Genomic DNA, 19,203 nt, shown 5'->3' on the forward strand with positions numbered 1-19,203 from the left:
TTGGCCAGCAGGGGTATATATGCACAGCACAATGGTGCCGCTCAGGTGGGGGTCCTGCTGGCCCGATGGGTACTGCTAAGGGAAAAGTTTGACGCTCGTGCATGTAGCACACACACCTAATGTGGAATGGACGTGAACAAGCACTTGAAGAACTACTTCTCTTAAAGGTTTGGACCTTCAGGGCAATAGCAGCGGTCCACTGTATGCTACCAGAGTAAGACCATCACCTTCTCAATATACTAGTCAGTTTACACTTTGAGAGCTTTGCATCTCGCACATGGCCAATTAGAGACTGATACATAGGATACATACTTTAAAGACCTAAAAAAAAAAAGCTACCTTCACACTGGAGAAAGGAGAGGAACAGAAGAGAAATTCCTGAAAATTGTTTCTCAGGAGAAAAATATTTACAAGGCAAGAACTTCTCTAAAAAAGGCATCTTTGCATGTGATATATCACATCTACTGCTCCTCCCCACCCACCATCCATCTTTGCAGAATTCAGCAGTAACAGTAAAGCTAACACCAACTAGTGCGCTTTGCCATGGCCTCCAGTTTGTGGTCAATCATGCTCAAAGCATAACGAGATTCAGAAAGTCCTCTTGATAACAGCATTGTCCATCAAATTGGTGTCAAATAAAACAGCTGGCTGGACTGTAAGGGATTTAGTGCACTCCAAAACAACCTTGAAGACCCTTTAATACCTAGCATATAGAAAAAAGATTTAGTGAGTGAGGTTGAGAACCGGGAAAGTATGTTGGCAGTTTCACAGACTCGTTAAGTCTAAGGAACATCAAGTGACTGACTTCCTAGAACCATATCCAGTGGAAGCTTAGTATTAAGGTGGGTCATGAAGGGCTGAAACTCACCTGTTCCACAAGCCTCTCACTGCCACCGGGCTAGAGGCCCTCCATGTAAGACTTGAGTTCACAGGAACAAAACTGTTCAAAAGCTTTCAAGCAGCTTTGTCAGGACCACAATAGCTGACAACTTTGTCTTTTACTGGGAGAAGGTTTAGAAGTGTCAAGCCCTGCATGAACCGGATGATAAACTTCAGAGATGGGTCTACCTTTGACTAGTTCATATTACACCATGCAGCCTCCTGGCATAGCTATTGGGAGTTAAGTTCTTTGAGTTTAACCTGATGATTAACTAGTTGAGCAGTTTGTGTGGTGCAAGTAAGGAGGTTCATGCACACCTGTTTATGTTATCCCACAGTTCTTTTCCCTCTTAGAATTGTAGGCCTTTCTGGCAGTTCTCTCCCCCCTCACTGCACCCCCGCCGCCACCTCAAGATGCCAGAAGCATATGAGCCACATTTTGGAAACACTACAGCTATAGATCTGTTAGAAATAAAACTGGTGAGTTGGTTAGAAGGAGATGCGAGGTTCAGAGACAATCTGATACTGACCTTTTCTAGATAGCACTGGCAGAGGACAAGTAGCTTCCTGGTCCATTTAATGGCGAAGACTCTTGTGTTCCTCACCTAGTGAAGATCCAGCCTGCTTCCCAATCCAGAGGCACTTGTGAATTCAGTTTACAATAGTGTTCTTCTCTACGAACTACACACCAGCTACATATGTTTTGTAGAAAAGCCTACTCCAATGCCTAGAAGGAGTGCCAATACAGTATATCTGACAGCATTGCTACCAGGTGCTATGATGATACAAGTCCATTCTCAGGGAGGATAGATCAATCAATTGCTATTAGACAAGATGTCAGGGACGCAATCCTATGCCCTGGGTATTCCTAAGCTTCTGACGACAAGAAGCTGGAACTGGATGACAAAGGGTGGATAAGTCAGTAATTGCCCTGTTCTATTAATCCCTTCTGAAGCATCTGGCACCAGCCCCTGTCGGAAGTAAGGATACTGGTCAAGGTGGACTATTAGTCTGACTCAGTTTGGCCATTCTTATGTTTTTAATTTAATAAAAAAAAAAAAAAAGCCTATTCTGTGAGATGGCCTATCAAAATTGGAAAAACAAACAATCTTAAATCATGTGGTGGGAGTTTTTCCAAAGTAAGTTATTGACAGAGTGCCAATTAGCAGAAGCAAGTCTCTAGAAAATTAGAAGTTGTCTATAGTTGGAGTAACTATTTTGTTAAGTTACAAAGTGCTGAGAAACCCTCAATGATTTAAACAGATCTGACTGGAAGGAAAGATTTATGAGAATGAATATCTGATATGACATCCCTCGATCTCTGCAGAAGAGCTGGAGCAGAGTGAGTGAAGTACAGATACTGTAAGAAGGTAGCATTTATCACCACCAGGGTGGAATTCAATGGACAGCAAGGACCCTGCTACCACTGCTCTTAAGGATTTAAAAAAAGTCAGTCCTGTGCTAAGGAGCTCAGATGCTAGAACAGGGGTGGGCAAACTTTTTGGCCTGAGGGCCACACTGGGGTTCCAAAACTGTATGGAGGGCCGGGTAGGGAAGACTGTACCTCCCCAAACAGACTGACACCCTCCCACTTCCCACCCCCTGACTGCCCCCCTCAGAATACCCCACCCATCCAACCCCCTCACCTCTTGTCTCCTGACCGCCCTCTCCCAGGACTCCCTGCCCCCAACTGCCCCACCAGGACCCACTCCCTATGCAACCCTCTCGCTCCTTGTCTCCTGACTGCCCCGACCCCTATCCGCACCCGTTCCCTGACCACCCCATCCAATCGCTCCCTGACTGCCCCCCCCCGCCCCCAAGGACCTCCTGCCCCTTATCCAACCCCCATTTCCATGCTGCTCAGAGCAGCATGTCTGGCAGCTGCACAGCCTGGCCGGAGCCAGCCACGTTACTGCGCTGCCTGGCAGGAGCTCGCAGTCCCGCTGCCCAGAGTGCTGGCCGCACGGCAATCTGAGGCTGCAGGGGGGTGTGGGTTGTGGAGAGGGAGACAGCAGGGAAGGGGCCGGGGGCTAGCTTCTCTGGCCGGGAGCTCAAAGGCCGGGCAGGACGGTCCTGTGGGCTGTAGTTTGCCCACCTCTGTGCAAGTTCTCATTCTATCACAGATGTATCTCTGGAGAAAGACCCCTTGCAGTATTATGCTAGTGCACAGACACCTGAAAGCAAATGACTAGAAATTAGTGTTTAAACTAAAATTTTTTATTATCCAAACAGAAGTGCAGAGAACAAACAGCATAACTAAAAGCAAACTGGATGAATTTTAGGGGCTTTAATACACTGGATAATTATCAGGACGTACCAATGAAGTTACAATTCATAAGAGAGTAACATGACTAATGAGTACAATATTACTATCAGAAGACAAAGATCAGGATATATTTTTAATCAGGTTTTAGTATTGTTTTCTTGCATTGTGCGTTTGAAGTCAAACCAGAGATACTATCTTGTTCCTTTTGCATATTACAAGTTGTAATATATGCAAAGTAGCTTTCTATCAAACACTGCTACTCTGTTCAGTGCATGTTAAGGTTCAGTGTTAAAATGAAAATCCTCATATGGATGATGATTCCATGTGAAAAGCCTTTTTTGGGATTATGCAAAAAGGACAAGTTTAATTTATAGGGAAGCACTTGGAAAGCAGCTTCAATTACCTAAAGATACTTACTGTTTTCTATGGTTGGATCATATGAATCAACAAACTGGCCTTCCACAAACTGAATAGTCAATGAAGATTTCCCTATAAAGGAAGCAAAAAAAGAATATTCATTTAAATCCAAATTTAAATATCACTGTACAGAAACATACTCCAATGAGTTAATTAAGCCATTAGAGCAAGAGTCTGCTACCAAGTACAAAGTGATATTACAATAATCAAAGTTGAATGTGTTTAATGAAATAAGCATACAAACCTGTAGTGGCTTAAACCCTGGCTACTGAACCCTGTTACTGAAAGTACCAGTTAAATAGCCTGCTCTCAAGCAGTACCGAAACTGATGTAAGAACTTGCACAGACAGGTCTGACAAGCTGTATTCAGCAAGGGTTCTGTTTCCTAGCATAGTCAGAGCACTCACTCCAGTTTACAGTATAGGACGGGGTAGGCAACCTGCAGCACGTGAGCCGATTTTCAGCAGCACTCTCACTGCCTGGGTCCTGGTCACTGGTCTGGGGGGCTCTGCATTTTAATTTAATTTTAAATAAAGCTTCTTAAGGTTTTTAAAATGTTTGTTTATTTACTTTACATACAACAATAGTTTAGTTATACATTACAGACTTATAGAAAGAGACCTTCCAAAAGCGTTAAAATATATTACGGGCACGCAAAACCTTAAATTAGAATGAATAAATGAAGACTCGGCACAGCACTTCTGAAAGGTTGCCAACCCCTGGTATAGGAAACCAATTTCTATTCCAAGTGGTGTTAACATGTACTGTGATATAAGTACCCACAAGACAAAGTGGCATTTTGATAAATATAAAGACAAGAGCTATGCAAGAAAGAACAGGAACTTTACATTAAGAAAAAAAGAGAAGGGAGCAAGATGCTAAATAATGGCAATAATGCAAATCATTGCAGTGTCAGGATTAAAGACTGCTCCACACAAAAATTTAAGGGCAAAGTCAGTCACCTGATCTACGCAGGCATTCTATCACCTATACAGTATTGGGAGGGGTGAACAGTTACATTTACCAGTTTGGAACACTAGAGAATGGCTGTGCCAAATCAGATAACGTTTTTATTAAAAGGCATTCATCCAATCTGTAGTAGTTTAAAGAATAAAACCACTATACTATAGTTAAAACTCTCTTAATTGTTTCACTCTAAGATGAATTTAACCCTCTGCCCTCATCAGAAAAAAGTTAAGATGATTTTAGGATCCAAATTTGACTTTCAATTCATATCAGTGAGGAACTTAGAATTTCACATTCCATTAACCACATCTTTCATGATTAATCCAGGGGCCTGTAATTTAAAAACAAACCAACAGTTATATGTCCAGCCCTTATGGTTCTGAAAATTATACTGTTAACAAACTGATGCAAGAATGTCTGACCAATTCTGAAAACAGTTTGAAATCAGTGAGAAGTATGAACTGCCCTATTCATCTCAATAGTACGACAGACTAAGAAGGATACATTTAAGACCCTGCTCACATTTAACTAGTTTTAAAAGTCATGGTTAAGCAGCAAAGCTCAGTGGCAAGTAATTCAATTTGTGTCTACCCCGTAACTTTTCTGTCATCGCAACCATATTTGTGTGCTTACACCTTAAGACAAGCAAACAGAGCACAATGAGGAGCAGTGCACCCCAGTATGTCCTACTTCAAAGAGCTGGGAAGGAGAACTGGACAACCAATTTCACACAGATAACTGGGGTCCAGGATGCGCCACACATACAAAAAAAAAATTGTTTACTCAACCACATTATAGGAAGACAAATGAGCCAGACTAGGCCTCTGGCAGGCGTGAATCACTGTTGGCTGCTACAGCAAGCCATATGACATTGACAAGCAATATCCAGAGAGTTTCTGCACTACAGAAGTTAGAGAACCATTTGACAGTCTGTCCCAATCACTCTTTGTTCCCTGTAAGACTTCCACAAAAAACTTGGACAGCAGCATTCATAACTGGCAGGGAACAGCATGCAACAACTATTAGAGGGCCAGGTTCACATTCTGTGCTGCACCTACTTCCCTCAAGCGTTAGAAAAGTTCTGGTATCACACTAAAGAGCTGACAGAAAACCGCACCAATGAGTTTTTCTTTTTTAATTCAGTCTAATAGTATATATATTTATCAAGTCTACTTAAAAATGTAAGAAGCTAAAGACTTTTCACAGGCAAGACAAATTTCCTATTCGACAGCTAATCCTTCCTAAAGCTGTGAATAAAAAATACTGATTCTTAGGGTACCTCTACACTACCCGCCGGATCGGTAGGTAGCGATCCATCTATTGTGTGTAGTGTAGATGCGATAATCGATCCCCAATCGCTTTCCTGTCAACTGCTGAACTCCAGAGCGGTGAGAGGCGGAAGCAAAGTCGATGGGGGAGTGACAGCCATCGATCCCGTGCCGCGAGGACATGAAGTAAGTGATTCTAAGTCAATCTAAGATACGCAACTTCAGCTAAGAGAACAGCGTAGCTGAAGTCGACACATCTTAGATCGATCTCCCTCCAGCAGTGTAAACCAGGCCTTACACAGTTTAAGTATTAGAACAATCAACTCTTACGTGGGAGGGGCACCCTGATCTTAGGTCTTTGCAAATTAAAGCCTTGCAAATACACAATTAGACAAGTGACTTCATTTTAATTTAGTCTGACAAAATTCAGCTATTGAAGTGATTCATATGGTCACAATTTAAGATGAAACTTGTGCAACTACTGAAGACTGGACTTCTGTCCAGTTATGTCTTAACTAGAGGCTAAGGGAACTTGTCTACCCTCAGGAGAGATGTTGCTAACCGCTCATATTAACCAGGATTCTCAAGCTCTCAAGCTTTCCCCAGCATTAATTTCCATGCACCACAACATACTTCTTTTCAGAGATTACTGGATGTTGCCCGATTTGATAAGGGCTGTTTTAGAAAGGCACAACAAATGTTCTCCCATCCCCAGGCCCAAGTTTACTACCTCAGCCCTACCAGAACCAGGTGTTTGAGTGTGCAGTGTGCCACAAGATATAGTATTTCCTGGGAAGTCTGGTCATCTGGTTATAGACTCTGCATGATGTTTTGTTTCACCATCACACAATCTGTGCGATTTAGACAGTACTTTAAGCAGAGAGATTGCTATCACTTTACTGTTGTGAAGCAAGCATTTGGAAGCACGGTTGAACTTACAGCACCATTTCCATTGCAGTGACTTCCCTACATGCAGGAATTTGCCAGATCCTATTTCAACATATGCTTACCAACACACTGCAACATAATCCCACAAACATTGCTACGTGTTAGGTATTTTTGGACCTGGACACTAGCTTTTTTTTGCTCCTTTGTAACCCATGTTAGTGTACCGGGGAAAGACACTTCCAAACAGTGAATAGTCAAAAAAATTTGATTAGTTTCTTGTTTAGCCTAAAGACTTATCGGGTAATACTGAGTAATCTCTTGGCATTGGGTGCATTTCTACACCATGATGAGAGCAAGATTCGAGAACTTTAATTGATAGACACTATGAAGATTAACAGGCATATAAGGTTCATTTTTAAAAAACAGTTTACAGGAAAAAAAGTTGTTTGTGACTCAGACAATTTATCCCAAAACAGTTTAAGACTAATCCATAGTTATACTTTGCTGTCTAAACATCAGTTTATATGCATGTTTTCCCAAGTCTTCCTACAGACTAGAGAACAAAATCCAGAAGTGATCAGTCTGAATTCATTCTTCACCAGACTCACGGAAGTGGGCTACAAGGCTCTTGACCCAGAGGATACTAATTTCAGCGCCATCAAAATTACTTCAGTAGAATGTGGTATTCTGACAAGAGGCCTCAGGTCCCATTAACAACCAGAAGGCAAGATCTTAGCTAAGCTCAGAGCCAGGAACAGAGCACTTGTTGTCATAAAGCCATATTAAGCTATTAGATCTAGTGCTGTCAAGACCTAATTTCTCGAAGAGGCTACATTTGAGCCAAAAGAAGAGATGCTTCAAGAGGTGTCACTTCAGGACCTTTCAGTTAAAAAACAGCCTGTATCCATCATAATCTTACTGTTTGTGAGGCAAAAATAAGCCTGTATGCAGTTCAGCTGTAGTTGTCTCCTCGCTACTTCCAGTAAGTCACACCAGTTTACCCAAGCTACAAAAATAAGCCATTGCACCATCCAAGAAGTCATATTGAATTTCTAGAGAAAAGAGTTCAGGCTAAATCAAGCATCATGTCCTCCTACAACCAACCTAAGAATAAAACAGATCTTCAGCTCACACATTTAAAGTGAACTGATATTATATACAGCAAGCAGTATTTTAAGTGACCACTCAAAGGATTAGAAATAGCTCAACTGAGGTTATAGCCAAATGAAGATGAAGCAGAGTTGTACTAAAATACAATTGGAATACTTTGGTGTTTTCAGATAGGATGCTCAAATGTGGTATTACGTAGGTTAGACGTACATATATGCAGTATGGAAATCAGATAGACCTTCGTTCTGCTCAGTATAAGCACAGCTTAGAACAGTTTTCTTTGCTGCATAGGATAGCATACTGAAGTAGTATTCTTGAAGCGATTCAGAACTGCAAACAGCCGGGAACTGCACAGACAAAGCCAACACGCTCGGTTTTAAAGAGTTAGCCAACTGCAGGAACAGTCAGTATAACATTGATCAGTTAAGGGCATCTGTAAAAATTTAGCTATCTGGAATAAATAGCTGCTTTTGAAAATGAGAGGATGGAAAGAACATCCAGCTTTTCTAATGCAAGTGAAAATTTTGTCTACAACAGCACTGTCAGTAGTATGATCGTTTTGGCCAAGAAATACTATAAAATGAGCATATAAAATACTAGGTGGATGCACATTTAAGAATGAGAGTTAAGATTTAAAAATAGAAGGCAATGCTAAAACTTAATGCTGGCCTGTACTACAAAAATCTACTTGAATTATTTCCCTCCTCTTCCTCAGAAAGAGTACCAAAGAGAAAACAGATAGGAAGAATCAAAAAAAATTCAATAGTTGTGTGCCACACTACTCCTCCCAAAACCTTGCAAACGCAAAAAGTTAAGCATGTGATGAGAATCCATTTCATAATTATTCTTGCTCAGTGCTCTAGAGAATGTTACACAGGGATAATGGCCAAACGCAAGATTGGAATATTATGAGTGTATTTAAGTATGGAGCGCTATATAATTAATCAAAGCAGACGGTCGACTTTCTCACTCCAAATTGGTTAGCGATCAATCGGTAGCTATCTGGAGTTGCCAGCTTCTAGACTGCAACAGCCACCTGCTTTTCCACCGGTAGGGCATCTCTCAATCTCGTGTCCTTGCACCGCAGGGTGGGGGTGAGCTCAGCACACAGTCCCATGAAAGTGGTTTTTCTCATCCGAAAGTTCTGCAGCCACTGCTCGTCATCCCAGACTTGCATGACAATGTGATCCCACCATTTAGTGCTTGTTTTCTGAGCCCAAAAGCAGCGTTCCACTGTGGTGAGCATATCTGTGAATGCCACAAGCAATCTTGTCATATGTGTTATTCGAGTCGACATTGTCATTGGACTCCTCACTGTCAGTTTGTAGCTTAAGGAGTAATTTACTGCAAATCATGATGTGCTGGCAAGACCCATCAACATATTCTTCAGTAGTTTGGGATCCATTCCCGCAGACCGAAAGGGAAGACAGAGTGCGAAGTACAAAAAACATTGAAAGATGGTGCCAAATGTGAATGGAAGCACAGAGATTGCTGCCATGCAAAACAATGCATCATGGGGCATTGGGACAGGACCCAGAATACCCTGCACCCCACCCCCTTCCCACAAGCCACAGGGCCAAAATGGGAAGAGGTGCTCTCTGGGATAGCTGCCCATAATGCACTGCTCCCAATGCCATTGCAAGTGCCGCAAACGTGGTCAAACCAGTGCGCTGACGGCGTGAACACACTGCAGCACTTTCCTGGCTGCAGTTTCCAAGGGCTGGTTTAACTCACAGCGCTCTAAATCTGCAACTATAGCCAGGATCTAAGTCTAACTGTAAGGCACAAGAGATATTACCCATGGCTGCTAGTTGAAACTGCTAATGGTTTAAGGAGGAACTAAGAGACAGCTGGCCCCACTCCACCTCCTCCCTGGATCCTGGGGACTTTGGGCACTGCTGGTAAAGAGATGCCATTGGAAGAATGTACACTAGAAGTAGAATATGTAGTGATAGTCACTGAAAGAACCCATATTCTAATTATGGCTCAGCTAATTAGGTCATAGATCCTGAACGTGTTGTAAGAACTTTGAGATGCCACTTGTAAGTTACTCATGTTTTGTCAGGCAAGCTAGAAAAGACTGGGGTTGACTTCTGCTGCAAAGAAAGGCAGGGTGCCAACGTCTCTTAAACAAGCACCTATAGGTAACTATCAGCTTGCCTCTTATGCAAGTCTATTAGGTGTCATATCATCCAGACTCTGAATTTCCTTGGATCCATATCACCCATGTGAAGTCTGGGCACATATAGTAAGGAGACAGCACTGATCCCAATCCTATAACAGGCAGGTCAAGTAACAATGGTGATTCCAAGTACTGACAAGATTTTGGGGCTTTTCAGACTTTCAGAGGGGAGGGACAATGGCACTTGAATGGATTTACTTCTATTGAGATCCTAAAGGATGATAGCAGGTAGCTGAGTGACTGCCATGAAGATGCGTTTGCGCAGGGTTTTATTTGTTCAGAACATAGAATCTATGTATACATGAGAATGCTGGGGAGAGGATGGAATGGGAAGAGGAGTGATATGGGCTGTTACATCATCAAAGATGTTCTCCACTATATGCTTCTAGTTATAAAGTAGATGTTACGACATTCACTCATGAAGCAGAACTAGCAAAAGTGCTATAAAGCTTTTTATAGGGCAGTTTCAATATATCAGTTTTTCAGAAGTCATTGTTATCGTGGTCATTAAAAAGAGGGCAAAGTGACTAACATGTTAAGTGTTATCATGCCTTATGTTGTCCGCTCCTTTGTTCCCAAGGAGTTGTCACTTGAGACAGTGCTGTATGTTAGCCTCCTGCACCACTTGTGATTGAGCTTTGTAGCACTTGAGATCCTCAGTGACACCTGATGAATGTACACCAACTCACCCACCGTTTCACATACCCTATTGCATTGATATGAACTGCAAGAAGTTTATCCTCATTTGTGAATTATAGCCTAGAGGGACAGTATAGTTCTTCAGACTGGAAAAAGAGAGATAATGGACCACAACAAGAAACAGACAATCATTCTGTCAAACTTTTATGGAAGTACTCTGCAATCCTCTCCCAAAGGTTTCTAGGGAAGGCTGTCTCTTTTCTTCCCTTGTGATAGGGCACTTTTGCATGCCATTCCATGATGATTTCAGCAAGCATTACCGCAGGAGTGGCCAATCTGAGCCGGAGCCAGAATTTACCAATGTACATTGCCAAAGAGCCACAGTAATATGTCAGCAGCCTCCCCATCAGCTCCCTGCCCCCCGCACCTCCTGCCCACTGGGCGCCCCGCCAATCAGCACCTCTCCTTCCCTCCCAATCAGCTGTTTCATGGAATGCAGGAGGCTCTGTCAGGAAGGGGGAGGAGCGAGGGCACGGCAAGCTTGAGGGAGGGGGTGGAAAGGAATGGAGTGCAGACAGAGCCTGTGTCAGGGCCAGGGGTTGAGCAGTGAGCACCCTGCGGGCACACTGGAAAGTTGGCACCTGTAGCTCCAGTCCTGGAGTTGGTGCCTATACAATATTAACTTCTGAAGAGCCACATGTGGCTCTGGAACCACAGGCTGGCCACTCCTGCATTATTGCAACAAACAGGTTAGCAGCATATGGGCTCGAGTGACTTTGGGATGACAGCAATAGCTGTCTTAACAAAGGACTACTATATTAGTCTCACTATGGAGCCACTCAGTGTCCCCTTAAGCTCTCCAGTGCATCTTGCCACTCAGACAAGCTGAACTTCTGTGATGAAAACCAAAACCAAAAAACATCACATATTAGGTTAATCCTAACAATTCCTTTGTTACAGTCAGGAGTCAGATATCAGCTAAAGTCCCCACTGCTTGTTGAAAATAGTACCTATACTCAGCATCGCTGCCCTGTACCCATACGTACGGAAATAGGGGCCAAAATGTTATATAGTTTCACATGCAACTGAAAAATTCCCTCATTTTCTCCACTCCTCACCCTCAGGCCATACTCACACTCACCATGCCTGGTGCTGGAGAGAGGTGTTGTACAGAGGCCCTCTAAGGCTGAAGCCACTAATTCTCATGGCCATGAATTTTGTAGATCTCTTATTATAAATGTACAGCAACCACTGCATAATTCATAGGTTCATGAAAAGACAGTGGAATATTCATAAAAATGTATTCCAAGCACTGTGCAATTCCTAACTGCCTCAAAAATTCAGGGCAAGGTAGAGCACAGTCCCCCACACCACATTAACATGCAGTCCTGCATACCACATTAATGTGGCAGATCGTGAAAGTGCTCTTTCAAGGCCTCCCTTGGACATACAATCTCATGCTGAGCTCTAATGGCCCCTGCGTCTGGTTGTTTCAAGTCATCAGACAGCCACTCCACCTCTGCCCTGCACCCTCTGGCAGCAACTTTTTCCTCTTTGCCTTACAGATATTCTGAAGGACAACAAGCAACTAAAACCCTTGGGATATTTTTCTCACTGAGATACCATTCTGTGAGTAAACACACATGAATTTGACACCTTCCTCTCAGACACTCCCACGCAACTTGTTTCTACCCGTAGTGCACTGAACATCAACACAAGCACTCCTGGTGAGTACATGCAGCACTGACGTAAGCAACCAAGCATGCACACGCACAAGCCATATATTAACTGTGGCAGCTTTAGGTTGACATAACTTGCATGGATCAAAGTTTGCAGTACAGACATGGACTTAGTATGTTTTGACTTACTACCACTTCAAACAGCGGTACATCAAAGCACACTATGAAAAACTTTTAGTCCACTATAGCAATGTCCACCCTGGACATTACTGCACAGCAAGCTAGTGCACTGTAGATTCATACCTTGGCATGCCAGACTAACTCACTATGTAGATAAACCCTTGATGTTTTAATTATTCAGCATATATTCCTACAGCTAGATAGTATTTCAAATAAATTCTTGCAAGTCACTCTGGAGAGCTGCAGGAAGTTAAAGTAGACTAGTGTTTTACTTTAGTCTTATACTGGTGCCAAATTCAATTATAAAGCGTGGCATTGTTCCATAAGACAGCACTGCACACCCTGACATCCAGCGTTTAATTGCAGCAGAACCTACCCTTGTAAGTTATTTACTGTATTCTAAACAATAGACTTTCAACTTTTGTATAAATATAGCAACAGCAGGATCCATGCTTTGTTCAAACAAGGAGTCCCTTCCTTTCATACAAAGATGTTATCACTTGGTTGAGTGAGCTAGCATTGAGTCAGAAAACTACAACCATAAACATTTAAGGATCTGACAGAGAAAACTATAAAGCAGGCAAATCAAGAGTTAATCCTAGCACAGTGTCCTTAAATAACCCCAATGTGGCTTGATATTACAGCTGAACACGCTGCCTCTAGTGTCCCAGCTACTGTTAAGTTTGCTGCAGTAAGTTTGACATCTAAAGGGTAAAACCAATCATAAAAAAGTTTTTAATTAAAACTGGCATTTAAGTCTCATTTGAGTCCCCTGCTGGGAGCAGCCATTTTGTTTATCTTGGTATTCTAGAGCATCACCACCGTAAAGACCATTTAATCCAGTTCCCAGTCTAAGACTTCTTAGTTTTAATAATGTTACTAATTAAGTATTAAATATTGCATAAATCCTGACCATTAGAATTTAATTTTAGGTCCTAGGTGGCTCTAATGCAACGGCTTTGGTGTGTCACAGGCTCCACTAATTCTGTAGTGACGTGCTTCGACATGACAGCAGGTTTTTGTTCTTCGTCAGATACAATAGTGACACTGGCTATTTAGTATGTAATAGAAGTATCTGTTCCCTCTGATTTAATACTGAATGGATACCGCATCATGATGTTGAGTCCTGTACTGCGAGGTGCCATCATTCCAAATGACTTAAAAACAAACTCCTGACTCCATTTGTAATATTAGAAATACTGTAACTTTTTGCCAGAATAAGGGGATGTTTGCTCCATCTTCCTGCACAAATGCTTAAATTCCCCAGTACAGTGTTCGCAATCTGCTGTACTATAAATGCTATAGCAATGTCACAGTCTACTCCAGAGATGGCTGCATTATTTCTTGCATTTTTTGTTTATACGTGACAAGCATGAAGGCTTTCAGATGACTAGATTAAGAAAAGTGAGCTGAGGTTCATAACACACTGTGATAGTGTTTCCAGACCACGCACACAGACTAAGGCTTTATCTACACTGGACTTTCACCAGTAAAACTTTTGTCATTAAGGGGTGGGGGAAGCACATCCCCAAACGACAAAAATTTTACTGATGAAAAGCACTGGTGTGAACAACTCTTTGCTCTCCTGCAGACAAACCACTGCGGGGGGGAGGGAGAATATTTTTGCAGCAGGAAAGCTCTCTCTGACAAAGAGCGGCTACACTGCACACCTTTTAGTGGCATGGTCCTAGCAACAAAGCTGTGCTGCTAAAAAGTGTGTAGTGTAGACATAGCCTTAGGCTATGGCTACATTACAGCTTAGGTTGATATAACTCATGTTGCACAGAGGTGTGAATAAGCCAACTCCTGAGCGTTGTAAGTTCCACTGACCAAAGCATGGGCCGCAGGGATGTGTTGGCTGCCACTTCCTGCAGCTCCCATTGGCCAGGAACAGCGAACCTGGGCCACTAGAAGCTGCAGGGGGCTGTGACTGCAGATGGTCAACGTAAGCAAAATGTCCCATGGCCCACCAGCTGACTACTGTGATGGGCCGTGTGCTAAAGGTTACCAACCCCTGCTCTACACCCTGATAAACATGCCACATCGTGCAAAATCTAAGAAAGTCATAACAGACAGTCCAGCTAAAAGAGAGGCAGGTCACCAAAAGCCCAGTTAGTTTTTTTAGTTCTATGAGAGCCTCTAACATAGAAAAGACTCTTTCAGATCACTTCTGAGGTGTGGTCCGCATTGTGAAATTGGGTCAGTATAACTATATCACTAAGGCCTGGTCTACACTGGGGTGGAGAAAATCGATCTAAGATACGCAACTTCAGCTATGAGAATAGCATAACTGAAGTTGATGTATCTTAGTTCGACTTAGAAGCACTTACTTCGTGTCCTCGCGGCGCAGGATCGACAGCCACCGCTCCCCTGTCGACTTCCTCCACCTCTCACCGAGCTGGAGTTTAGCAGTGATGAGAGTGAGATCGGGAATGGATTTATCGTGTCTACACTACACACAATAAACTGATCCCCTGATAGATCGATCACTACTCGCTGATCCAGCGGATAGTGTAGATGTACCCTCCCATGTGAGAATCCACACCCGAACAATGCAACTAAACCAACCTAACCCCCAGTGTAGACAGAGATTTCTCTTGTTGATCTCAACACTGCCTCTTGGGGAGGTGGATTACCTATGCTGACAGGAGAATCTCTACTGATGGCACAGGTAGAGTCTTCACTGAAGTGCTACAGCAGCTCGCCTGCAGTGTTTTAAGTGCAGATAAGCCCCAAATCTGAACCTTCAGATAAGGGAAGTTCTCATTCCATCAGGTTATGTCCTCAGCTACGTATCTAAGACCTGCAGTCCAACAAGCAACGTAAAGGCAGGAAAAAATGTCATGTCCAAAGGTCCATCATACCACAGCAAACACACTGAGACACTGGTGGGGGTAATGCTTTTGGGAAGCCCAACAGTCACCTTCTCAGGCTATTCTAACAAATTACCTCATTTAAGAAAGGGACACTATTCTAGTGGGAAGACAAGTGTGTCTGCCTCAAACAGCTAATCCACAATAAGATGATCCAATGGCAAACATCAGACCCACCTATGCTGCTTTTCAGCAAATAGTCTGCCATCCTCAAGAGACTCAGAAAGGCTTAACAACTCAAAAACAGCCTCACATTCCTACTTCATTTCACTTCATGCAAACCTATTATTTTCACACTGAATTTTCAAGTATTTTATTTCCTGAACATTAACTATCAGGCTACACAGGTGTTGGTGTTAACCTATAAAGCTGTAAACAGTCAAGGCCCTGCCTACTCAAGAGACTCTCTTCATGCCATATAGCCAGAGTCAAGATTGGTGTAGGTATTAATGAGATGAAGCATTCTTGATTTGAAAGAGAACTGTTGGCAGAACATTCTATAAAAGGGCCCTTCAGTTTTGGAATTAGCCCCAATCTTGCTCAAAAATAGTTCTGCAGAACATGCTGCAAAGTTCAAATTTTAGGGAGCTTCCAAAAGGGAGCACTTGAGAGAGGGTTTTAAGCAGAGTATCTTTTCTCATTTTTCTTTTACTCAAGCCTTGATAAATTATTGCTTTATCTGGTGGAGATTGTCAATTTGTCTCTCTACTGAGTAGAGCTTTTGAAGCCATTGTCAGTATCCTAGATACTAACAATAAACTATGAATCTTAACACTTCAGTGTCCTTCATGAATAAGCAGTTTACAGAATGAAAGTAAAGTTCCAATGAACTCTTTAGTAGTTCTTGCTGTAGTCTGAATTTTTTACTAAAAAAAGTACATGAAAAATATTTGAGACAATATTCAGGAATTCTAGCCTAAAGGCTTCCCTCCTAACTTATAGTGGTCAGAGATTGTTTGCAGTGTTGCTGTACCCATGTGGGTCCCAGGATATTAGAAGAACAAGGTGGGTGAGGCAGTATCTATTTTTGGATCAAGAGAGACAAGCTTTCAAGCTCACCAGACCTGAGGAAGAGCTCTGTGTAGCTCAAAAGCTTGTCTTTCTTGGTCTAATAAAAGATATTACCTCACCCAATATGTCTCTTTAGTGGCCAGAAAGAATTGAGTTGAGACTTAATTCGTTTCTAGAATCAAATCGCTCAAATTAGTAGAAGTATCAGGGAGGGACCTATATTCTACAAGGAAGTAATTGATGTTTCTCAGTTTTAAGCAGTTACATAACTTTATGTCAAACAGTCTTACCACGTACTTTTTAGCATGCATCCTTTTTATTACTGTACATGTGACTATTAAGAAACACCTATTTATATGTAGCATACAGCAATGCGTAACTCTTCTATTCAACAAAATTCAACATTTGGGGGCTTTTCTGCTGAATTGGGGCCAAACTGAGCAGATTCAGACAATTACCAACATTTATATTGCAGTTGTTTCTGGAAGCCCCTGTTGTGGGCAGACAAAGCACAGAGATTTTATTCTCCTTCAAGTTACTCAACCATCTAAATATAGGTCCCTACAGAAGATCATATTTTCAACTTTTACTAATCACAAAGGTGACACGGGGAGTGGCTTAGCTATGTTAATTTTTAAAACATTTCTTTTGTTGCAAGATCAGAAATTGTGTTCCATTAAAGCCATGAGAACCCTAAGATCTACCTGAAGAAAAGGGTAATCATACAGCGTGGGCAGACAAAGAAAAACTGATTATAACTGTTAGTTTCAGACTGCAGCTGGATGGTTCTGGGGAATTCTTCTGCTTGGGTTAATTTGCATGGATCAACAGCAGTAGTGCTGCACATGTTCAGTGAAGTTATAAGGCACAGACCCAGCACTGCACTGTCAATACTACTACTACATACACCTGGAACATCTTCATAAATTTGGGATGAGAAAAACATCTAGAGACCAGCCATCAAAAAGAAGATCCCTGGAGACTGAGGCTACAGCAGAGTCACAAGTGGGAGGAAGAGAGACACAGGGCGAACTGGACATTTAACACACCAGTATATTTCACCCAGACAGGTGCAAATCAATTCCAGAGGAAGAATCTAGCAGCCGGAGAGGGCTCATGTTCTCTATGCAGGGGCCTGCAGGGGAATTAATAGTGAAAAGAATCACCCCATAGCTTCCCTGAATCAATGGAACTGATGCACCCCAAGTACTGTACCTAATTGGTATTACATCACATCTCAAGGGCTCATAAATTACTAAAAAGGTTCTGGGCAAACAATCACTCCATTAAACACACAATAGTATGTAGGAAAACATGAGAATTCATGTAACAGTGAACCCTGCTAAAGTGAATGTTTTATATTAGACATTTTAAGTTGGTAGCCAGAATGATAGCTTTACAGTGAGGCATAAACAGTGGTCTTACTGAAAGGAGTGATGCCAGCAGGCTCCTGGTCATTATAATTAAGAATACTTTTCACAAGCAGCATTTCTGACCAGGTGACCTTTCCAGAAAGCCGCATGAGAGGGCTGGGCGAGGTCAGCACACTGCCCCCTCCTAGCCACAGGGCACCTCTGGAGCTGTAGCGCTCAGAATTCACCGGCTCCAACCCTTGGCAGACCTGAGAAGGGGCCTGAGGCCAGCCGGATCCCGAGGCAGGCGGCGCCCTCACCTACAGGGCCGAGCACGGTGCCAGCCATCAGACCGGCGAGGAAGGCGACTCCTTCCCGTCCCTTGGATCAGTTTTTTGGCAGCACAACGCACGTTTAGTGCGCCCCAGGCTTTCCTAGGGAAGTGAAGCTACCGGACTCCCCGCTCCCCCGGGCCCATGGCAGCTCCCGGCCGGACTACACCTGTCGCTGGGGACTCTCAGCGCGAGGTGCGGAACCAGCCCGCAGGACGCTCCGGGGCGCGATGCGGCAGGAAGGGAACCCCCCTCCTGGGGTTCGCCAGGCTCGCAGCCGCACTCCCCGCCTCCGGGGAGACTCACTCGCGCAGTCAGTGAGAGGCAACCGGCCCGGCCACTCACCGGTAGCCGCCACAGCCTCGAAACAGCAAGTTTCCTAGGGCCGCAGCCCGGTCCCGGGCTCTCTAGAGCGTCCCCCCGGTCTGCCCGAGCGCCTGCCGCCGCCCCAGCCCGGCCCGACAGCTTCGATTCCCCACCGCCCCCGCTCCCGCTCCGGGAACCGCAGCCCCGCGCTCACCCACGCTCCGGTAACCCAGGATCGCGATCTTGCGGGACTTGGACGGCGGCATCTTCTCCCCGCCCGGCCCCGACCCACATCAAGGGCGGCGGCTCCGGCTGAGGAGGCGGCGGCAAGGCGGGGCGGCGAGACTGGACGGGAGACCCCGAGGGCGAGAGAAAGAGGAGACGGCGACGAGCGACATGCAGGGACCCGCGGCCGTAGCGACCGGACGAAGCTCCCTAGACGCAGCAGCGGCGCTGTCCTCACGTGACCCCTACATCACCAGCTGAACGTCGTTACGTCACGAAGCGAGTCCGAGATTGCGGAGTTAAAAACCGGCCGGAAACGCCAGGGCGTGGAAAAGTCGCTGCATCATTCCGGGCCTTCGCACCTCCCCTTAGCTACAGAGCAAGTGCGAGCTGATTGGGCCTGAACGTAATATAAATTATAATATCCGGCACGGGATTGGCAGCAGGTTGTGGACGCTAACAACGAGCTCCAACGATTGGCTGTATTTGAAGGCTGAGGCGGGGCTAAATGGTGGGCGGTCAAATCATGATTGGTGGCGAGGGTAGAGAATGCGCGTGCGTGAGGGACGTTAGTGGGGTTGGTTGGCCTTGCGCCCTGAGGCTGGGGTGTGGGTGGGGATGCTTGGGGGA

General features: G+C 44.0%; 1 protein-coding gene across 2 annotated transcripts in view; it reads right to left on the bottom strand.

Moving 5' to 3' along the window:
• Positions 1-18,930, bottom strand: part of RHEB (Ras homolog, mTORC1 binding) — a 58,774-nt gene extending 39,844 nt beyond the window's left edge. The window contains exons 1-2 of one of the 2 annotated variants that reach the window (XM_050940443.1): positions 18,563-18,930; positions 3,563-3,634 (exon numbers count right to left, since the gene is read on the bottom strand). In XM_050940443.1, coding sequence (XP_050796400.1) covers positions 3,563-3,634; positions 18,563-18,614 — 124 coding nt within the window. In that variant the 5' untranslated portion in view covers positions 18,615-18,930. The remainder of the gene's footprint in view (positions 1-3,562; positions 3,635-18,562) is intronic. The other variant, XM_050940442.1, reaches the window with a different exon arrangement.
• Between the last annotated feature and the right edge of the window lie 273 nt (positions 18,931-19,203).

The sequence above is a fragment of the Gopherus flavomarginatus genome, chromosome 2 (assembly GCF_025201925.1).
Source record: "Gopherus flavomarginatus isolate rGopFla2 chromosome 2, rGopFla2.mat.asm, whole genome shotgun sequence".
NCBI lineage: Eukaryota > Metazoa > Chordata > Testudines > Testudinidae > Gopherus > Gopherus flavomarginatus.